Below are 24,482 nucleotides of genomic sequence, written 5' to 3'. Positions count from 1 at the left end.
CGTGAGGTGGGGCCTGCGTGTGGAGGGGCGGGGCCTGCGTGTGGAGGGGCGGGGCCTGCGCGTGGCCGGGCGGGGCGGGGCTTCCGGAGCTCTTCCTCGGAATCCGTTCTCCCTTCCCAGGCTGTCTGTTGGGGAAGGCGCGTGGAGGGCGTCAGCTTTCTCGCGAAGAAAGACTCCAACTACCCTGACCCACGTGTTGATTAAAATCCCAAATCACGGCTGAGGTTGGATGAGGGAATAATTCCGTGTATGCCTCTTAATCTGAGGCAGAGGTCTCTTGAAAGATCTCTTTTATAGCACACAAAGGTGAAGCACCTTTTACTCAAGCCCGTGTAATAATACTTTCCTTTTTCACTTCTCTTTTATTTTTTAAATACCTGGTTGTTCAGTGAACTCCTAATCCGTCAGTTCTGACTCACTGACGGGATGATCTGAAAGATGACAGTTTTGAGTGAAGAGCAGAGCAAGACAGGCTTGCCATCTGGTCCAGGTTGCAGGGGAAGGAGCTCTGCCAGTTGGCCCATAAATTCCAACAGTTCCAATGACGTTTGGAGCATATGTGGCAGATCAGGAGGCTCTATGTAACTTGTGGAAATCCTTACAATCACAGTGCAGGTCCCTAGATTTTTATTTTTTTATTTTTCAGAAAAGTTCTTGGCTGTTGGGCGCTGGTAATGTCTGACAAGGTGACATTAGGTGGCTATGCAATCTGAGTTTCTCATCATGAACTGGGAGATATCTGATCCTCCTAGATAAGGAGTCCTTTTACCAAAAGTATTATATACAAAACAGGGCCAGAACCAAAACCCAAGCAGTTTTCATTAGCAGTTAGTTCCCACAGATACTTTAGACCCTTAGTTCATATCTACAGTTTAATGATGAGTTCCTTGTGACCAGTTGACTGAGGAAAAAAATTCAAAGCTGATTATGGATGGCTTTGCTCAGTATACTAACTCGGCTATCAATGGACTGCCTTGGCATTTAAAGCCCCATTTAACAGAGGCCCTCAAGGAACAGCAGAGAGAGATCCTCTCAGAGGCTAGAACTTTATCCTGTACACTTTGCAGGGAAGGAGATGTGGTGTGAGATAAAGATCTACATAATTTCATGGGCACTGGTTTAGTCAAGTCTTGGTCAGGGACTGGGACTGTAAAGGTTTTGGAATAGTTCTTTGGAATAGGACTTCTCAAAATTGCCCCAAAACATAAGAATATTTGGATCTCATTGCTTCCCGCCCCCCCCAAAAAACCAGCTCCCATTTCAGAAGGGCTCTTAATCAGAATAAGATTACTGTTATTATCTATTGCTCCATAACATATTAAACCAAAATTTTGCCTTAAAACAATAAACACTTATTCTCAGTTTTTGTGGGTCAGAAATGCGGGAGCCAGTGTGCCTGTGGCTCTAGGTCTTAAGGGAGGTTGCTGTCAAGCTCTTAGCTGAGGTTCCAGTCCCATATGGAGGCACAACTAGGGGAGGATCTGCTTCCAAGCTTACTAGTCCCATTATTGGCAGGTTTTAATGCTTTGTGTGGGCTTTTGGACTGGAGGCCTCTTTCAGTTCTTGCTGTGTGGGCTTCTTCAAAGGTCATCTCAAATATGACAGCTGGTTTTCCACAGAATGAATGAGAGAATGAGACTGCTAAAGGGGAAGCCACAGTATTTTTGTAATCTCAAGTTTTGATATATTCTATCATTAGAAGTGATGTATTCTTTCTTTTATGTATTCTATTAGAAGTGAGTCAGCATATCCAGCACCGTCTCAAAAGGGAGGGGATTACACAAAGGGTGAATACCAGCACATGGGGATCACTGAAGATCATTTTAGAGGCTGCCTACCATAGTGACCCACTCTGTAGACATCAGTCAGCCTCATTCCCCCACCACAGCTGGACCCACTATCAGGTAGCCATGGTGGCATAGAGATGCACAGATTTTTAACATAGTCTTTTTCCCTGCCAAGAGTGATTGGCTAGCACCACTCCTTGCAGTGAACAACCTGTCCCCCTGATATAGGACTACATAGCCTGGGTGGCAGGTTTGATTACAATGGAATCCTACTAGAATGAAGGAAGTAGCAACTTGTTGGTTTCCCTGACTTATGCTTCTTTTACACCTTCTTTCTGTGGACTTACTGAATACCTTATACTACATACACTTTATATAGCATCCCATACAACATTGCTTCTTACCAAAGAACTCACTTTCCTGTGAAAAATGTAGAGTACTGATGCTTGTGGGATTAACAAGCCTTATCATATATCCCATCAGTCCAGAAGCAACTGGTCTTATAGAATAATGGACAGCCCTACTGAACATTTACTTTTGGAACAAGGTGAGAAAATACACTTTGGGATGCTGTCCTAAAGGACTTGGCATATGCTCCCAATGACTTAAGAGTATTTTCAGTGATATCTCTTCTATAGACAGAATAACAGGATCTAAAGAGTAGTAGAAGGACTAATATTGTGTAACATGATACACTGTCCATATATTTTGCTTTCCATTTTGGGGAGAGACAATCTGCCATGGGTCCCAGGCATCCCTGCATATTATTGCTGAGTATACCAATGGGAAGGTTTATCCATCTCCTGAAACTCAGCAATTTCTGTAGCTAGTCATATAGGCATTTAAATACAGCATTACTACCATTTTTTTTTTAAAGATTTTATTTATTTATTCATGAGAGACAGAGAGAGAGAGAGAGAGGCAGAGGGAGAAGCAGGCTCCCAAGGAGCAGGAAGCCCGATGCGGGACTTGATCCCAGGACCCTGAGATCATGACCTGAGCCGAAGGCAGACGCTTAACCATCTGAGCCACCCAGGCGCCCCCAGCATTACTACCATTTAACTGCTGTTCCCCTTGGGGAAAAGAGACTGGCTTGTTTGCTGCTTGCTCAAAAAATGCTTGGCCATTGGCCCTGGACTTTTCTCCTGTGATGCAACCCATTGTGTGTCCAGGTGTCATCTGGCACTATGCATCACTGTGGAAATTGGGGCCCCAGGAACGAGTGCAAATATGCTGATGCTCTGGCTATTTTGCTGTAATAGTCTTTTGTACCTGGGAGTTTCCTGTCAGCATCCATTTAACTGTAGCAAGCAAGCTTACAAGTAGGATAAAATCTTAGACCCTTCACTGCTCTTGCCATCCATCTCCATGATTCCAGATTCTGTTGGTGTACCAATTTTTGTACCCAGAGTGGGGTATAAGGGGATACAATGTTTTCTCTGCATTGGAGGTTGGGATTGTAACCTGGTCATTTTAGCTCATTCCTCTAGGTAAGGAGTTAGAAAAAATGGTTATGGCACTAGTTGGGGTGATGGCCCTAATGACCAAGGAAGAAAAGGGAGTAGGGAGAGGAGTCTGATTAGAGCTTGGGAAATCTTATCTCTTGGAATACCTCCTCACAAAAGCATGTTGAATTATAAAAATTGAGCAAACATCTGCAACCATATACAGGCAAGACCACTCAAGCCTCAGATCCTTGGGATCACGCACTAGGTAAAGAAATCTCATCCACTGAGATACTGGTTGAACACAAAGGAAACAGGGAATAAGTGGCAGTGGTGAGAAGTCATAACCATCTAGCCTCATGGCCAGTGGCAGAACTGAGGACTGTATTTAGCATAATTTTTTAAAAATTTAAATCAGAGACCTTTGGGAGAAAGCGTGCTGCTCCCCATACCCTATCCTGGATATTGTTTCAGTTCATCTGTAATAGGGCTCTGGAATTTGTATTTTTAACAAGTAATTTGGGTAATTCTCAGCAGGGAAGTTGGCAAAGCCCTGCTCTAGTTATATTTTCTTCCTCATTAGTACATACATATGCTTATATATTTAATAATTTCCCTTTTCTTTCCTATCTTATACTATTATTGGATATAGGCATGGTTGTGGTAAGGTGGCAATTTTGTCTATGGGTTACATACTACTGAGACAAGATCATTACAAAATTAGAGGAGGAATGGACATCACATGGAGATTCTGGACTTGAAAGTGGGTGAGGGATAATAGTATTATGTTAGTATTATGCAAATGTGTAAATATGGGACAAGTGGTATAGGTGGATGTTGGAAAGAGATGGGACTACAGTAGATCTCTGATGTTTCTCTATTTCTGTATTCAGTCATCAAACCCATTTTATATGTTTGGTGGATCTAGTGAGAGAAATGGTCCCATCTTCTACTGTGGAAGCAGAGAAGGTCAGACATACTTGCCATCTTCGATGCCTGACAGCCTGAGTGCTGGCACAAGACTAATCTTGGTCAGTTGGACATTCCCATCAGACTTTGGAGTGTCTGGAATCCAGTTTTCAGAGGCACCACTGCCAGTAGACACATACACAAACTTCCAATTCTTCTTGAGGTCACAACTTGGCTACAATTTTGGTCATTTAGCTTCCCTTGGCTTCTGTTTTCCAAAGTTCATTCTCCAGCATTTCCAACAATTCTGTGAGCTACCTAATATTCTTCCATTAAATTGTTTTTCTGCTTAACTTAATGTTTTTTGTTGTTGTTGTTTGTAACAAGAATTCATAGGGGTATATACTTTAATGAGATTCATTCTCTAAAAGTCAATTATATTGTTTCAGATAATCACTTTCCTTTTCCCTCAGAACCCCATTCCATTCCTGCAAATCTGAATTTGGAGGTAAATAACATATGATAGTTTCCCTGTAAATGAGAAGTGAAATCTTATAGATTTTAAACCATGATCATTGATACGCTTTTAAAAACTGTGTCAAAACAACCAACAACCAATCAACCAACTATGATCATAAGAACAATTTACCCTCAAATACAATTATATGATTATGAGTAAGAATGAATCCTTTGATAAACCTGGAAGACTATTCAAACTTAGAATAAGCATATTTCAAACTCAGGGCCAAGGTCTGTGAAGATGAAAAATGTGTGTGGCAAAAATATGTGGTGGTGAATGCATATATTTATATTTTCCAGTTATAATGCACTTGGTATATTATTGCTTAGTCAATTCGTTGAATTTTCAAATACTTTTACAAAGTAAAGAATTATGGAAAGCCAATGAAATATCTTTTAACTACTTAATATATGCAAAGGACATAAATTATAAAAATACAAAGGCTCTAAGTTATATAATCATGCTGTTCTATACAATTAATTAACATAGTCTATCCAATTATAAATAAAAATATACCCCTAGTATTCTGAAAATAAGCAAGTGTTTTAGCTGTTCCTCCAGATAGTCATTTGTTCATTTATTAACATCAGAGGCAATAACACAATGCTAAAAATAAAACATGCATCAATTACACAACACATACTTACAAAAACCCCTTTCCATCACAGTTGGCGAATGCAAACAGACCTCTCCACCCTTAGTGCATTGTTATTTTCACAAGTAAAACAGGAAAGGAAAATAGTGAATTTAATGCTGTTCAGCACCTTTAGTAAAGTCAAAAGACTTAACATCTCCATATATCAAAAACATTTGCATCTCTATCACCAAACATTTAATTATTTAGTTCCATTTTTAACATGAATTATTTTATTTACATTACTTTTTAGTTCAACAAATTTTGACAATATTTAAAAATTATCTAACTTCATAAAAGTATTTCATAAATTTCAACACTTAATTATTATGTACATACAAGAAAAGTCCATGAAAAAAGTTGAAGAAATGTAGTCAGAAAATTCAAGCAACACTACCAAATGTAGCAAAATTCCAACCAAATCAAAGCAGAGGGCATTCAAACATTCAAAAATTTCTAGATGCTGCTAACATGAACATGAAAAAGTTCCAGTAATAAAAGTCAATATGAGAAATAATGTTGAAATCGCCATAGAAAATATATTTTAATAGGCATGACATATGTTTAATAGCAACAGTAATAATGACTTTTATAGAAAACTTTTATAACATTGTCATATATGAACTACCTGGTTTGACAGGGCTAGAGTTGATTTCAAAAAATATACTTTAGCAGCCATAATTTTATTTCCAGTTAAAACATAGTAAAATGTTAAAAGTAAAATTTATAATTAACTAAATAATACCCCAATACTAGAAAATTTAAAATCTCATGCTATTCTCCCCATAAATGGCCTCTAATATGATGTGTCTGATGTAAGGATTGTGGAAAGCCATTAATAAACAATCAGATATACACATGGGCTTAAAGTTTCACTGAAATACTTATGTAGCAAAATATATGAAAAAGTAATAGAAAAGTAAAAAGATAAAATTAAAAAAATATTGCACAGCCACATTACCTAGAAAGTAAAGTTGATGTTTAAAAAGCTCTAAACATGGATGATATAAATTATCTTCCATATAAAAAGGTATAAATATTTCTTAGAACTTATCAGCATCTACAGTTTAATATAATACATTATTTGAATCATTGTTGAATGAGGTAATTATCAAGTCTCTAGCAATGTTTTTATCCTATTGGAAATATTTAAGGGCAGCAACCAGAAAGAATTTCTCTAAAAATATTTCTGAATCAAGAACAGCTATATGTGCAGCTCTCCCAATGAGTGAATCAGCTGTATTGGGCAATGCATTGATGACATTATATCGAACCAAATTACAGTCCTTGCTCTGCAGAACTGGGCGAAGCAAGTTGTGGATCATTTCTGAATAGATCTGCCCTATGGAACAAATAGAAAACAGGAAAATTAGTTCACATGAATAACTGAAAAAAATTCTATGCCAACTTTTATATAATTAATGAAATTCAGTTATATTATTTCTATTTAAAGCAGAAGAATGTCTGTTAAAAGGTTTTCTTTTCTTGGACTATCATTTTTGAGACTGTTTTATAAAAAATATAAATAACCACATTATCTGGCCAAGTAAAAATAAATTCATTGTAAATTCTTATCAATTTGATACTTTTAATTCAAAGCAATGGATATAACAGAGCAAATAGTTTTATTCAACATTAAGTCACTTATGATTTGTTAAATCATTATGAAAATAAGGTAGCCATGCTAAGACATTTTGCCTTTTACACAGTATATGGAATGATCAGTGATACTGTATGTAACAGTGTTGTTTGGTGATAGATGGTAACTACACTTGTGATGAGCACAGCATAATGTACAGAAAAGCTGAATCACTATCTTGCACACCTGAAACTAATATAACATTGTGTGTCTACTAAAAAAAAAAAAAAAAGACATTTTGCCTTTTATAACTTTTAAAACTTAAACCTCTAGCAAGTACTTTAAAAATATTTCTGTGGCATTCAACATTATTCCACATATTTCCACATTATTCTGAGAAAAAAACAGCAACCTCCTACAGTCAGGAGAACAATGTGAGTTTGACTCAAAGATCAGACAGGATCCTTTTTTTGGTCTAGGGGTTTATTTAATGCTTGGTTCTGCTTTTAATTCCAAAATTGTGCTTCTCTCTCCCTCTTTTTGGCTAATTCTTACAATGAATTTGTTGAGGTCATTCAGAGTATAAAAGATGAAGGTTAGATATACGTAAAGGTACAAACTGCCGTACAAGGGGCAAGACAGTTTTTCATGCTTATGCATTACTAATATTACTATAGATGAGTGCTAACACATATCCATGGACCTGTGAATTTTAGGGAGGAAAGTATCAAATTTCTGAGGAGAGGCAGGGTTTAAATCTCTTCTGAATTTTTCCTTAAGTCCCTTGCTAGAACAGAAGTTAAGGGGAAAAAAAGATTATTCTAATGTCACAAAATGCTAAAAAAAAAAAAAAAAAGATACTTGTTAAATGAAGAGAGTACCTACTATGTGCCAGGCATCATGCTAGGCAATGCCAATACAAATGTGTATAAGAGAATTCCCTGCCTAAAGAGGCTGTTCACTGTTAAAATGTGGAAAAAAGCAAAGGATTAAGAGTTTGTTTAAAAAACCAGCCTCATTCCAAAAAAGGAACTGAGCAAATACGGGGAGGTAGGACACCCAAGTTCTTGCCCTAAGCCTGTAATTAATTAATCACCAGTGACTTTAGATCAGCCACTTAGCATCTCTGGGCGTCACTTATAAAATAAGCCAAGTCTCCTTCTGGCTCTAAATAGCTATGATTTAAATTTCTTTTGTTATTCAAAAGTAGCAAAAGAATAAATATATAAAATTATTACTTTATTGAAGTGAGGTAAGTCTTTGCTGCCATCTTTGACTAAACGCAAGGTAGTGCAGAACATGCAGCATGATCATTACCATAATCACCAATCCCAATAATCCAGAGAAGTCAAATTATAGATTACTTTTGAGGCAGCAAATGGAGAGCATTTATAATTAGAAAAAAGAACTTTTTCATAAGAATGACTATTTTTATTGGCAAAAACATCTCACATGGCAGGAAAAAAGAAAGGAAGAAAAAGAGAGGAAGGATAGCTGTTAATATCTGTGGGTGGAAAAGAAAGAAAAAAGGAAGATGAGAAAAAGAAGAGAGAAAGTGACTACAAAAAAAATTTGGGAAAAAGCTCATGTGTAGTTACAACTGTTTGAAATATTTTTTTTTAAATTTTATTATGTTATGTTAATCACCATACATTACATCATTAGTTTTTGATGTAGTGTTCCATGATTCATTGTTTGCATATAATACCTAGTGCTCCATTCAATACGTGCCCTCTTTAATACCCATCACCAGGCTAACCCATCCCCCCACCCCCCCTCCCCTCTAGAACCCTCAGTTTGTTTCTCAGAGTCCATGGTCTCATGGTTCATCTCCCGCTCTGATTTCCCCCCCTTCATTTTTCCCTTCCTGCTATCTTCTTTTTTGTTTTTTTAACATATAATGTACTATTTATTTCTTAATATATACAGATTTTACTGAGAAATAGATAAAAAATTCCATATAAAATAATGATTCAAAGTCATAAGCAGGCATTTCAAAGAATAATAAAAGTGATCAATTAACATATGAAAAAAGTTTTAACTTCATTTGTAATTGGTGAAATACAAACACAAACCACAATGGGATGCATTGTCAGAGAAACAAATGGAGTTGAAATACTTCTAATTTACTTAGTTACCTGACTGTTTGTCCTTTAAAGCTGTTTTACACATTTCAATGCGGGCAGAGTGATAAGGAACATAGCGATCCTGTAGAGATCCCACTAGCACAACATTTTTGAAATAATGAAGCCCTATGAAGAAAAAATACTGAATTATAATGCAACCAGATTTAAAATAACTTAATTAGTATATTAAGTCACTGGAAATTTTTCTTTCCTCAGTACTATTAAGTTTATGGCTTTTTAAAAAAAGATTTTATTTATTTATAAGGGCACCTGGCGGGCTCAGTCTGATAAGCATCTGACTTTGGCTCAGGTCATGATCTCAGGGTCCCGGGAAGGAGCTGTGCCTCCTGCCCCCCTGCTCAGCAGGGAGCCTGCTTCTCCCTCTCCTTCTGTCCCTCCTCCCACTCATGCTCTCTCTCCCTCTCAAATAAATAAACAAATCTTTATTTATTTGAGAGGGAGTGAGAGAGAGAGAGAGAGAGAGAGAGAGAGCCTGCACACACACAGGGGGAGGGGCAGAGGGAGAAGCAGACTCCATGAGGGTGGGGGCTGTGGAGGGGCTTGATATGACGACCTGGGCAGAAACCAAGAGTCCCACGGTCAACTGACTGAGCCACCCAGGCACCATAAATTTATGGCTTTTTACATCTGATGAATTCTTTCTCCAAATTTCTATATATTGTCTACAAAAAACCCCCTACCTTCATTGTATGTAGTTTATGTGCTGGTATGAGAAATGTATGCTTGAACTGAGTGAGGCAAGGATTGCGATGTGGTGGTGTAGGGGTACGGACGAGATTAGATATAGCGGGCTAAGATTCTACAGGAAGTATTTTATGACTTTCTTACTTTCCAAAGGATATTCCTCAATATTTACGAGTATTTCCCAAAGAAATAAAATAATACGTTTTCATAAAAACAAACAAAATGCCCTATGAGAAATCATTTGAAGCTGACTTTTTACTTTAAATTTTCATTTGACTCTTGCCTAGTATTATTATTTTCTCCTTATTTAAGTATGATGTCAAGAGGATACATACTTAAGATTTTTCAGTAATAATAATGGGTTTTGTGATCCATCCACAGACTTTAGTCAGGTCCCTCTATTTTTATTTTTTAGTAAACTAGGTGAATTTAGGGCTTGTGATACTTTGAATTAATTAACTCACTTAAGTACTGAAACCAGGTTCTGGACCACTTTACTACTAATTTTACTACGTAGCTCTAATAATAAGTAAATAATAAAAAAATAAATTCATGCAGTTATTAAATAAGATATAAACCAATAATGACAATACATTAGAATTGGGGTGTTTAGTTCAGGCATATAATTTTGTTCTGGAACATTCCAGAGTAAAATTTTGATACTTTTTGCCTACTGAAATTCAGATTCTGTCTTAGAGACAGGCCAATTGTGGGGACTACTGTGGATCCAGAATATAGGAAGCCTTTTTAGATGCCCCTTTCTCTCTTGGAACTTAGGATCCTAATGAGAGATCCTAGACCCACAAACAGGCAGGTGAGACTGTTTATACCCTCCCTCTATGTCAAATATAAGGTTATCCTCCCTTTTTCGCAATGAGAAGATAATACGTTGTGGCAATTTGGATATATAAAATTCTAAGGATACAAGTGGAATGATCAAATGTCTATAATATACAATTATGCAAAAATATTTAAAATATTTTAGAAGAATATTAAGAAAAATTTATTTTCCCCCTTCATTCTCACATTTCTTGTGACAAATTAATTCTACTTTTGGCATCATTTAACACCAATGTAACATTAGTGCTACTCTGGGAATCATGTATGTGTCCTAGAGCAGAGGTCTTACTGGTACACATTCACCCTCAGGGGTAATTTAAGACTTTCCATACTTGAAACTAATACAACACTGTATGTTAATTATACTTCAATTAAAAAAAAACTCTAGATGGTGAGGATGGACATGTATAGCTTTAAGGGAATTGAATTCTAGATCCCAACTTCTGTATGAGTGCTCTCCTAAAAATGACTTGTCCTCTCACTTTATTAGAGAAAGGTATTTCTCCAATCTATTTCAGATCTTATTATGGTGTATGGCTTGAGCTGTAAAGGTCTCTGGGGGAATGAAGCAAAATATGAATGAAATCTAACATTTTCTGACAAAAAGTTTGCTTTGACTGTTGACAATAAAAATCAGCTTTGCCAATTAGATTTTATGTCACACATTTTCTATAAATTGAATGACCTAAATCTGTAACTCCAACTGAATGAGTTGTGATGTGGGAAACAAAGGCAGAAGAAAAATTATTACATTTCCTTACTGTGTACAGCCCATTGACAAGTTCTTGAAACAGGCAGAGTGACATTGTTCTAGGGACTCAACTGCCTCAATGTTAATACTCTGCTAAGGGCAAAAGGCAATCCTAGCCCTACCCCCAGGATCCTGTAAGTCTACTTTAATGTATAAAAATTTCTTTATCTCTAACCCCCCCAAGCATATAGTCACCAGTATACATCTAAAGGGTCTCATGACTAAGGTTTTATTAGATGGTAATACATGACCTTTTCCCAACAATAACTATTCCCCTCAAGGTCCTGGAAACCTTGCTCCCAAAATTCCTTAGAGACTTACACTACTCCCTAACTCCCTCCCAACTGGAAAGTATGTAACGGGCCAGTCCTCACGACCCCATTGTAGCTCTTTCTGCCCATGGGTCCTGTCCTGGTGCTTTAATAAAATCATCTTGTTGCACCAAAGACGTCTCAAGAATTCTTTCTTGGCCGTCGGCTTCAAACCCTAAAGTTGTCGTTCCTACATCAAATTGTTTTTATATTTTTATGAAAATATAATTACAGCAAATATGTACTACCGGATATGCCAGAAAATAGATCCTTTGCCACTCTTTAAAATTATAGAAAATATTTTTAGGTGTCACCCTAAATTATACAAGGGGTACATACTTTTTCAAAATTCTTTTAAGTGGTAAACAAGCTAAAAATGTGAAAGCCTCTGTCCTACAGTACATCATCTTTACTCTGACCCAAGTTGTTCTAGGTACTATGCTTTTTTTTTTTTTAAGATTTTATTTATTTATTTATTTGACAGACAGAGAGAGCAGGAGCAGGGGAAGGGGCAGAAGGAGAGGGAGAGGGAGAGGGAGAAGCAGACTCCCGACTGAATGGGGAAGCTCAACACCGGCTGGATCCCAGGACCCCGAGATCAACCGACTGAGCTACCCAGGTGCCCTGGTACTGTGCTTTTTGAATCTAAGTATGGTGCTGTTTATTGAAATTTTATTCCAAGCTGCATGAAACCAGATTATGTTAACAGCACAGTTGGCTTTTTCATTTATCTGAAAGACGTATATTTGTGTTCTCCATACAGAGCTATCATACTGCACAACTCTAGGGGCACCATTCATATTACAGTCCACATGAATAACACTCCTTGGAGCTGTGCAGTGCACACCCTGTGGCAGCCTTGCTAGGCAACATTCATTTTTGTACTTTCCTAAAAGACTATTTTTCCTCAAACCGCCAGCATCTTCTATCCCCTCTTCACTCTGACCTTATGACCTTGCTTCCTATTTTACTGAGAATATAGAAGAATCAGAAAAGAACTTCCATATACTCCCACCTTACCAAACCAACCTACCATACTATAGCCTCATGTTCTGCCTTTGCTCTTCTATGGATGAGCCGTCCATGTTCTCACCCTAGGCCAGCCCTTTCACTAGAATGCTAGTGCCATTCCCTCCTGCCTCGTTAAGGACATGACTCTAGTAGCTGCCCCGTCCCTCTCTTGTATTATCAATTTTCTCATTTGTATGAATCATTCTTATTAATATGCAAAACACTGTAATACCTCTTATTAAAAAAAATTAATCAATGAACCTGTTCTTGGACTTTATACTCCTTTGCAATGACCACCCCATATCTTGGCACTGCTTTACTTCTATAGTATATATAGTAAGAATAACAAGCATTATGTTAAAAAATTATATTAAATATGTTTTTCAAAATAATAGCTCCTTGCAGAGATTCTGATATGCTTCTACAAGGAAAGGACACTCAGGCTGAGAATCACTGCTTCAGACTGAGCTCCTTGAGGGAAGTGTCTGTGTCTCTGCAGGTTCAGGCAGCTCGGTGGAATGGAAATAGGCAAAATCAATAAATATTAGATGAGGGGATTTCTAACAAAACCTTTAATTTGGGGCGCCTGGGTGGCTCAGCTGTTAAGCGTCTGCCTTCGGCTCAGGTCATGATCCCGGGGTCCTGGGATCGAGCCCCGCATCGGGCTCCCTGCTCAGCGGGGAGCCTGCTTCTCCCTCTCCCACTCCCCCTGCTTGTGTTCCCTCTCTTGCTGTGTCTCTGTCTGTCAAATTAATAAAATATTAAAAAAAAAAAAGAAAACCTTTAATTCTCAGATTCCATGATGATGAAAAAAATAAAATCAAAGATCTTGACACTGATATATACTATATTGTCATTTCTAAATTTGACTTCTAAGACAGTAATACTTTAAAAATACATTTTAAATTTAGTAGTCTAATTTTAGTAACAGTTTTTCAACAGCGAGGTATTAATTCTAATATTGTGCTTCTGCATGGAAAGTTTGCTTTTTGTATTAGCCAAGAACCAAGTTAGTTAAATAGACTATGACTCTTTTTGAATCTTTTGGTTTTAATTCCTGTCAAGCAGTGTTGGCTAGAGAGGGCAGAAACTCAAAGTGAAACATGGTAGCCCCAGGGCTGCAATGCTGGTGGGAATTACAAAAGTACTTCATCTATACTGAAGTCTAGCAAATGAAAGTGTCTGAAGTCTTTACTGGGACTCTTATATTCTAGGTTCATCTTCCCTGCACCTACACTGATTCTACCTGCTCAAAGATGACCTAGTTAACTGGCCTTTGGGTTAGCACTTCATTCAGCCCTTGAAGTAGCTAATTCTAGGTTGAAAAGTTACCTCTAACTTGGGAAAACAACAGTTCCCCATTTATAGAATGAGATAGTTTAGCTAAAAAATTTCTGAATATATTAGTTACTTTTCAGGTACCAAGAAAAAGATTAAAGTAAATCTTCAATATTTTTTCTGGACTGTATTACATGATTTATGTCTGAACATTGTAATGGTATGGTAACTTTCATCTTCATTATTTTAGTCTTCCTGATACTTCTGGCAACCCATTTTTTTTCTAAAAATTTTAATGAGTTTTAAAGCAATTCATATTGACTCATTTTCTGTTTACTCTCTGGAATTGGCTCAAGCAGTAGTTCTAAACTGGTGGCTTTGCACCTTAAAGGACATTGAGCAGTGTCTGAAGACATTTTTGTTGTCACAACCAGGGGATATGGGGGGGATGAAGGCATGGAGAGGGGTGTGTGCTACTGGCATTTAGTGGGTAGAGGCTAGGGATGCTACTAAATATCTTACAATGCACAAGACAACCCCTGCTGACAAGAAATTATCCAGCCCAAAACGTCAGTAGTGCTGAAGTAAAGAAAACCCTGTGCTTTTAAAATTGACACATACTAAGGAATATTAAGACTATTCTTATTTTTACTCATTTATTTATTTATTTATTTTTTAAGATTTTATTTATTTATTTGAGAGAGAGAGAATGAGAGACAGAGAGCACGAGAAGGAGGAAGGTCAGAGGGAGAAGCAGACTCCCTGCCGAGCAGGGAGCCCGATGCGGGACTCGATCCCGGGACTCCAGGATCATGACCTGAGCCGAAGGCAGTCGCTTAACCAACTGAGCCACCCAGGCGCCCTATTTTATTTATTTTTTAAAAGATTTTATTTATTTGACAGAGAGAGACATAGCGAGAGAGGGAACACAAGCAGGGGGAGTGGGAGAGGGAGAAGCAGGACCCTGGGATCATGACCCGAGCAGAAGGCAGAAGCTTAACTACTGAGACACCCAGGTGCCCCTACTCATTGATTTTAGATATATTTGAAAGAATTTGCTTCCCAAAATCTTAGATGATGCGGATTCTTTCCTACACTTTCAAAAACAAAATACAAATGTAACTTACAAATCAATTGTTACCTATTATTAAACACCTCTGTAATCTGCTGGTAGAAAAGATTATCTTGTGCCATAGTAGCACAGCAGATTTCTTTAATTATTATATTTTCTTAGTCAGAACTCAATAGCTGGTAAAGAGATGTTAAGCCGATGTTTTGGAGAAAATCTTAAAATAAGGATATTTTATTTCTGCAATTCCAACAATGAATAGATTCTCATTTGGCTATTTTTGAGCCCTCATTATAGAATGCAAGAATGCCCATGATCCTTCGCTTTATGTAATCTTGACTACTTCACCACTGGTGTCACCAAATCTATATATAATATACATTTTACCTTCTACATTGTTCTAGTTCCTTCATCTTTTTTCTTTCTTTTGATATTCAATGCTGAGACACTAGTATGCCATAACTATACTGTGTAATTTGTAGAATACAATAAGGTTTTTTGGTCAAAAGTTGTTATAAAAATTTAATGAATGTTTATAATTGTAACACCTTAATCAAAATAGATAAGTTCCTCTTAAAAGTAACATTTCCTTAACACTTTACTAGATCTTTTGTGTTCATCAAACAAAAAAGGCAATACACACTTAATAAATATGTGAGTTTTACAAAAATATAACATTTCTCAATTGTTTTAGAAATCATATAAATTATTTTATGCTTTTAAATGCTTCTTTAATTTTAAAATAATAAATACCTTTTAATTAAGGAAAGCTACTAACTAATGATACATTGCAGAGAAGAAGGCCTTTGGGTTAGCAACTTCATTCAGCCCTTGAAGTGGCTAATTCTAGGTTGAAAAGTTACCTCTAAGGAGGACCCCCGGGGTGGGGGCTTTGCTTAAATAAAAGAAGGAAAATAGCAGAAGGTTGGAGTTTGCTTCAGATAGGTTATTTTAGGCTTTCCCAAAATAACAGGAAATTGGCTGTTCAGAAGAAACAGAAGCAATAATTGGACAAGGACGTCTGAGACTTCATAGCTTTATCAGTAAAATATAAAAGTAAATTATAGAAAGTATTTTTTAAAATAGATAGAGTAAAATATAAAAGAGAAACCATCACTAGGGTTTTTGATTATTTAAAAATAACCTGAGAGGGGCACCTGGGTGGCTCAGTCGGTTAAGCAGCTGCCTTCAGCTCAGGTCATGATCTGGGGGTCCTGGGATTGAACTTCCTGCTCAGCAGGGAGTCTGCTTCTCCCTCTCTCTCTCCCTGCAACCCCCTATCCCCACTTGTGCTCCCTCTCTCAAACAAATAAATAAAATCTTTAAAAAAATAAAAACACCTGAGCTAGCCTATCGGTTAAGTAAACACTGCTTTATGTTTTCCTGTTTTACTTATCTTTCTGATGTGAATCCAAATATATTTACTTAGTAAATAAATAACTACAGCATTAAAATTATAAATTATTATATATTTAGATATTATTATATAATGATATATATGTGTATACACACACACACACACACGAATATATACAGGTGTAGGAATTGACCACTCATTTCTCACAATTTTTTTTTTTTTTTAAAGATTTTATTTATTTATTTGTCAGAGAAAGAGACAGAACACAAGCAGGGGGAGAGGCAGGCAGAGGAGAAGCAGGCTCCCTGCTGAGCAAGGAGCCCGATGTGGGACTCGATCCCAGGACCCTGGGATCATGCCCTGAGCCAAAGGCAGCCGCTTAACCGACTGAGCCACCCAGGCGTCCCTCTCACAATTTTCTAGATGACCAAAAATCCCTCAAAAGACAAAAAAAAAGCTGGGGAAAAACACAGCTCAGTAGAGAATTGCTCCACCTCTGATAATTTAAAAATCCTTTAATGAATATTTGTTGATATTTAAAACTGCAAAAATTCCTGAAAATGTGCATTTATGGCTAAACATGACATGACTGGAACATGCATGATTGTTTACGAGCTTTATGACTTGAGACAAGTTACTCAACTTCTCTATGTTTCAGTGTCCTAACCTGCAATATGGGGCAATAATATTCTTAATAAGATTAAATAAACTAATATGTATAACATGCTTAGATAGTACCTGGAATATAGGAAGTGCCATATGTGTGTTGGCTATTATTTATTCTTATACTTTAGTATTATCTAATACATTGCTCAAGATTATTAGAAAATAGTATTCTTTCATGTTAATTCAATTCAGATGTATATTAATAGACTCCAATTTGGGTACAAGTAGAAATCTTAAAACATAAATATAATTTGAATAAGTCATTTGAGTAACTTTTTATAGCCAGTAATGCTGACATTTAGATGAGCTAATTCTTAATAGTTCTGCACACAAATTTCCCACAACAGATCTGTGATGGTAATGTGACAGCAAATTTCTATAATCCATAATACTAATATCATTTTGGTTCCGGCATCTCTTCATTTAGAGCTATTTTTACCATCTAACATTTATTGAATTTTGTGCTATTCAGAACGGTAATCATTTCACATGCATTGTCTCATTTAATCCTTTAATAGTCTTGTGAGGAAGATACTATTTTTTTTTTTTAAAGATTTTATTTTTATTTATTTGAGAGAGAGAGAATGAGAGACAGAGAGCATGAGAGGGAGGAGGGTCAGAGGGAGAAGCAGACTCCCTGCCAAGCAGGGAGCCCGATGCGGGACTCGATCCCGGGACTCCAGGATCATGATCTGAGCCGAAGGCAGTCGCTTAACCAACTGAGCCACCCAGGCGCCCCTTGTGAGGAAGATACTATTATTCCCATTTTACCAATGAAGAAACTGAAGTCTATTTAGATTAAGTATCCTACTCAGTTTTTCAGCTAAGACCAATATCTATTTGTGACTTAAAGTTTGGCTCTTAAACAGTTATTTGGCTGGTACAACTGGAGGGAAGGTACAAGTCTTGACATGCATTCTAAGGCAAATAATGAATAACTTGTAAGCAAAAGTTTTAACTAATCTTTAATAGATCAAGTGCAAAAGATCTACTCACATCTATTAATAATTAGAAACAGCAGTCCAAATACCTGTTCAGATGGGGAAGGCCATGGATTATAGAATATTTATAGTAAAATTTTAGTTATGCCTTCTTTAGTGTTTTTATTTTCTTATGTTGCTACTATTCTTATTGCTAATTTTACTTCATAAAATACAGTATAAATATGCAGACCCCAGGGAGCATTTATATTCAGTTTTGCCTTTCCTTTATTTCCTAACCTGTCAACAGTGGTACAAATTTCATGTACCTAGAATACAATAGTTCTAGTGAGTGTCAGTTAAGTTTTTCCCACGTGTGAACTATACACTCTATTAGATTTGTAGGCCTATCTTGTAGTTTAATGAATCAAGTAAATATTTCTGTGCACTGTATGTAACCTATTGTTGCTTTGTACTCTTAGAAACAAAATATAAAACTTGACCTATAAAAGAACTTCTCTTTCACTGATTCTAATAACAGACAATACACGAAATAACCATTCCAACATCTCTTTCTCACATTAATAACAACATTTAAGGCAGAATCCTGAAAAGGCTAAACAGCACTCAAGTGAAGTGGGCATTATTCAATTAGTAAATCTATCCAGTGTTCACATCAAATGTTTCAAGAGCAGAATGGAGGACATGGGTGATGAGAATGAAGATAAAAAATAGATTTAAATGGCGAGGGCTTAAGTTACAAGTTCAAGTTACTTCCAATTTGGAACTATCAGTCACCAAATATATGGGTTTGATTTTTGGCTTACCATATAATATTGACCTGCTTTTGGACACTGAAAATAGTATTGAAAAGATTATTCATTGATGCAGTGGGTTTATACTGAACACCTACTAAGGGGAAGAACTATAGTAAATACTGAGTGTTTATGTGGGGAGTGGGAAGGGGTTGTCACAAATGGACCCTATTATTGGAAAGGAGGTTAAGGTACATAAGAATGACTAAATGTATGGCAAATGAGGTTCATATATAATGCCATAAGAGTTCAGTTATAATATTAACAATTTTGGGACATAGGATGCAAAGAAGAGGGTGTCAAAGATGACACTGAGGTATTTCTAAGTAATTTAGAAGACAGAGCACTGTTAAAAAACGATGAAAGAAGAGTTAGTAAAAGAAGACAGTATGTTCAGGTTTAGACATATGTTTCATATGTAAGTAGAGATGTCTAGCATGCAAATGAAGTTTGGAATTCATTAATGAGGTCAGTTTGGAGGTGTAAGATCTGGGATATAAACATAAATATTGGGCAATCTACTGGGTACTCTGAGAGTAGAGGAGCATTAAATCAGAGAGGGCGTCAGGAAAGCTTTTAATAGCAGGTGGTATTTAATTTTAGAAGATGGAGAGAATTGGTTCTAAAAAGATGAGTAAATACATGGGGAGGAATGGTGGCAGAAAAAGCATGGGTGAATGCAAGCATAAAACAAGTGTGGCATGACTAAAACAAAGGATGTGTTCATGGGCAGAGTAGAAAATGAAATTAGTAAAAGAATCAGGAACCAGATTATAAAGGATTTGATGCCCTAAGCCATGGAATTTCAGCCTCATCCTGAAAGCCACAATGCACCATGAAAAGATTTTCAAACAGGAGCAATATGGTCTGATTTAATTTTTAGAAGATAACTTTATCTAATGAGAAAATGAGATGGGGGAGAGTAACCAGTCTGGAGGCAGAGTAACCAGTTTGGATACCACAGCAATAATCTATGGTTGACCTAAGGCAGTGGCAAAGAAAAGAAAGACTCCATTAGCTATAAAAGAAGGCTGAATGTTTCAGGGCTTAGTAACTGAGCAGATGTGTGGGGAGATTGAGAAGAGGAGTCTAAAAAACAACTTCTAAGTTTTTGGCTGGGCAGTTGGTGGTAGAGATGGAATCAAGAGAAATGAACCTGAGGGAAATGAGGTATCTGAAAACACTGCATTTGAGGTAACCATGAACCATATAAGTAAATGTACTTAGTAGGCAGCTAGACATATCAGTCTAGAATACAGCCTAGAGGACTGAACTAGAGATATATATTTGAGCTACCAATGGTGAAGACGGATATGAAATGATGCTGTCAAAGAAGAATGTATAGAGTTAGAAGAGGAGATGACAGCAGCTGGAGCCCAAGAACACCTCTATTTAAGGGGCAAGGAGAGAAAAGGAATCCATGTAGGAAGCAGACAGCCAACATGGAAGAAAACCCAGGAAAGGCTGATACAGAATGGGAGGTAGGAAAGTATTTCAAGAGAAGGGTATTTTCAATAGTTATAAATGGCAGCATATTCAAATAAAAGAAAGAAAAGCGATAACTGGGTATGGCAAGCTTCAACAGAATGGTGAGGACAGAAATCAGATTACAATGGACTGGAGAGTGAAATAAAGGTGAGGAAGTAGTGAAAGTAACTACTTTTATTTTTCAAGAGGCTCAATTTGTTTATAAAAAAGAGAGAAATAGAGGGGCGCCTAGGTGGCTCAGTTGTTAAGCATCTTGCCTTAGGCTCAGGTCATGATCCCAGGGTCCTGGGATCTAGCCCCGCATCGGGCTCCCTGCTCGCCGAGAAGCCTGCTTCTCCTTCTCCCACTCCCCCTGCTTGTGTTCCCTCTCTCGCTGTGTCTCTATCTGTCAAATAAATAATTAAAATCTTAAAAAAAAAACAAGAGAGAGAAATAGAAAGACATAGAATCAGTGATCAAAGGAGGTATTTATTATGACTTAAGATGGGAGAAAACGGAAAAACTTTGTATGTTAAGGGATTAGCCACTGAAAAGGGAGAGTTTAAAGACAGAATAAGTTTCAAAACAGAAAGGGAAATTATTCTTGGACCACAGATACATCTTTTACTGAACTAGAAGGAAAGAACAGGTATGCTAATATTTATAGGTAAAAAGAACGGAAGTAGGAAAGTTCTCATCTGATGGCCTTGACTTTCATAGATAAAGTAGGAAACAAAGTCATTTACAGAAGTGAAGGTATTGAAGGTAGCAGGGGTAGTTTAAAGTCTGAGGAAAAGATGTAAAAAAACTGGAAAAGCTTTGGGGCACCTGTGTGGCTCAGTTAGTTAAGGTCTGATTCTTGGTTTTGGCTCAGGTTATGGTCTCATGGGTTGTAAGATCAAGCCCTGCATCAGACTTGGCCCTCAGTGGGGTCTGCTTGAGATTCTCTCCCTCTGACCCTCCCCCCACCTGTACTCACTAAATAAATCTTAGAAAAACAAAACAAAACAAAAAAAACGGAAAAGCTTTTAGGGAATGGTTAGGAAGCTATTACAGTTAACTATATGGGAGGGAGCTCCATGGATCTACAGTGGTATTGATCTGCATGTCTGTGTGATCCATTCTGGTAGAGCTCAACAAGCCAAGGAAAGAAACAGTAACACAGGTTCCTAGATGGCTAAGATGGAAAAACATAGGGTAATAATGTATGAATGATAAAAGTGATAATTCATGTAGTCTGGGATGGATCAGGAAGGGAGTGGAACCACGAAGGACAGGGTAATTTAAGAAACTGAGTAGGGATCTTAAATAGTCTAAAAAGCAAATGAGAATAAGGGAGTGAGTGAGAAAGAAGGATAGGATATTGTAGTCTCAGAATACTGGTTGAAATTTCAGGGATGGAATATAGCCATGGGTATGTGTTCAAACTGGAGAGGAATGGAAGGTTACTACAGTTGAGAAAGGCTCTTAATGCTTGATGATCATCTAAAGGGTTGACTCCATCAAATCACCAAAAATGATTTCAAGATTAAGTATATTAAGAACAAAGAAGAATATCTTTTCCTAAGCATAACTGTATATTTGTCAATGAACTCTTATCAGAGTTCTCACTGAATATGTGAGGAGTGACCAGGAGATCATTATATTAAAGATGACTAGAAGGTAGCAGAGCTTGGATGGTACAAACCTCAAAGGATAATTTTATGACAGTAGAGGAACAATGATTGCAGCTAGAAATGGAAAGCAAGGCTATTTCCTCCACTCTAGGTGGTACTCAGTAAATGAAAAACTGAGCTTCTGTTATAGCAGGGTTTAGCAAGGTATGGCTTGTGGGATCTGGCCTGCTGCCTTTTCTTTTGGGTAAGTAAAGTTAGGTTTTCTTGTTTTTTTGTTGGAACATAGCCACACTCATTTGTTTATGTATTGTCTAGCACTGTTTGTGCTACACTGGTATTGTTGAGTAGTTGCAACAGAGATCACATGGCCTGCAAAGCCAAAATACTTACTATCTGGCCCTTAGGAGAAAGTTTGCCAACCTCTGCTCTACAGCCAAGGGGAGTGGGGAAATCGGAGTGCAGTGGGGAAGTATCTAGGTTTCACTTATGTCTCCATGTTCAGAAGAAGTGGAGACAGCGTTCTTTGAAGAAGATAAACATATGAAGTCAGTCTGTTCCCCTCAAATGGAGATTTCAAAGGACAAAGTGGAAAGAATATGGTAGGGAGACATGAGTGTGAAGCTGGCGAAGTAGTAGTTGAGGACCTCAGGTTGTAGAAGCTTGGACTATAATGCAAGATGGGGAATATATTTAATTATCAGTTAACAAGAGATGAGTAACAAGATTCATCCAGTAGTGGGAATTTGTAGAAGTAATAACTACTAGTAATAATTTAGTTTCTAGGGGCGCCTGGGTGGCTCAGTCAGGTGAGCGTCCGACTCAATTTCGGCCCAGGTCATGATCTCAGAGTCATGAGACTGAGCCCCACGCTGGGCTCTGTGCTTAGTGTGGAGCCTGCTTAAGATTCTCTCTCTCTCTCTCTCTCTCTCTCTCTTTCTCCCTCTCCTTCGGCCCCCTCCCCCTCAAATAGTTTAGTTTTTGACATTTTTCAGAAAAGTTTTATAGTCCTTGAATAGGAAGGCAGAAGAATATGTGGCAGTTTATAAAAAAGGTTGAGGACTGGGGCAGGAAGACAGAAGGGCTAAAACATGCAGCGGCCCAGTTCAAAAACTAACTTACAATTGGTACTAAATTATAAATGTTAAAAAGTTTAGGATAATTTCTTTTTTTTTTTTATTTAAAGATTTTATTTATTTGACAGAGAGAGAGAGCGAGAGCAGGAATACAAGCAGGGGGAGTGGGAGAGATGGAGAAGCAGGCTCCCCGCTGAGCATGGAGCCCGATGTGGGACTCGATCCCAGGACCCAGAGATCATGACCTGAACTGAAGGCAGACACTTAAGCAACTGAGCCACCCAGGTGCCCCTAGGATAATTTCAAAGTACCTGTGTTCACATAACACAAATATGATCATATAAAAAAAGAAAAAATCAAACAACCGTGTTATTGTGAGTCTGCTATTTCATTATTAAAAAATTACAATTGACTAATACTTTTTTAATCACCAGAAAGACATGTTGATAATTTATTTGCTAAAGGTTGATTTTTAAAAAAGGTTTTCAAGTGAATGTTTTCAAAACTGTTAACTATATACTTACCTGCTTTATTACTAAGCTTGTATAAGAAAGTTTGGCGAGGGTCTGAGTGATCTCGACACGTCAGTTGTAAAAGAGAACCTGATTTTTTCCATTTCTGCATAAACCACAGACCTACAGAGTTATAAATGATATGTGAATAATACTGGAAATAAAGGGTAACATATGCCAAGATTATTAATTTTAATATACATTTCACTTCAAAAATAACATCTACCAAACTAGCATTTTCTTAACTAATAAAAAATATATTTGTAAGATATTTCTTTTTTCTTATAACAAATATAAACAAACATGTAAGTTAACTATGGGTTAATGGTGGTTGGTAGAAGGCTTGCTATTTCTATCACATTCACTAATGAAATAAATAATGGTTTAAGGACAAATTTGGGAAAATTGTACCTTTAGATATATTTGTTCAAATTATAAAGAAGCAGAGATGGAAAAAACTTCAAACACAGTAGTAGATCCAAATGCTTAAGCATTGAGTGTTTAGTCTAGAAATAAATATACTTATGGTAGACTAACTGTATAAGGACTAACTCTTAGGACGAGCAATTGGTTAATGTTTTCTAGTAACAGCTGAATATAATGAAGTTTTATTTATTTATTTACAGGGGAGGGGCAGAGGAAAGGGAGAATCTTAAGCAGGCTCCATATCACAACCCTGAGATCATGACCTGAGCCGAAATCAAGACTCGGATGCTTAACCAACTGAGCCACCCAGGTGCCCCTCAAGTTTCATATTTAATTGTATTTCTTTGTATTATCAGTTACCCCGATATTTAAATGCATCTTCCCCTTAATTAAGAGAAACCCCAATCACTCTCTGGAACAGGTTTTCAAGATTGTGCAATATTGTTTTCTACTTTTGTTGCTTCTAATATCACAGAGGGGGACAGGGGAAGAAAAGAGAAAAAACTCTAATTGATTAAATCTGTAATTATAAGCCCATTTGGGGAAAAGTTTAGTGAAGAAATTCAAAGTACTGCATCCTATTTACACTGGGTTCTATTTTATGTTACTTATGGATTTCATCTTTTTCATGCCCTCTTTTTTTTTTTTTAAAGATTTTATTTATT

The 24,482-nt window shown here is 37.0% G+C and overlaps 1 protein-coding gene across 6 annotated transcripts in view; it reads right to left on the bottom strand.

The window, feature by feature from the left end:
• Window positions 1-5,210: 5,210 nt before the first annotated feature.
• FAM135A (family with sequence similarity 135 member A) overlaps window positions 5,211-24,482 on the bottom strand; it is a 129,359-nt gene continuing 110,087 nt past the window's right edge. For all 6 annotated transcript variants that reach the window (XM_034991508.1, XM_034991509.1, XM_034991511.1 and 3 more), the window contains 3 exons: window positions 23,404-23,514; window positions 9,013-9,126; window positions 5,211-6,637 (listed from right to left, as the gene is read on the bottom strand). In XM_034991508.1, coding sequence (XP_034847399.1) covers window positions 6,432-6,637; window positions 9,013-9,126; window positions 23,404-23,514 — 431 coding nt within the window. In that variant the 3' untranslated portion in view covers window positions 5,211-6,431. The remainder of the gene's footprint in view (window positions 6,638-9,012; window positions 9,127-23,403; window positions 23,515-24,482) is intronic.

This window comes from Mirounga leonina, unplaced genomic scaffold (assembly GCF_011800145.1).
Source record: "Mirounga leonina isolate KUSES-001 unplaced genomic scaffold, KU_Mleo_1.0 Mir_53, whole genome shotgun sequence".
Taxonomy (NCBI): Eukaryota; Metazoa; Chordata; class Mammalia; order Carnivora; family Phocidae; genus Mirounga; species Mirounga leonina.
Note: the sequence above shows the minus strand (reverse complement) of the source record. Positions and strands in the feature narration are given on the sequence as shown.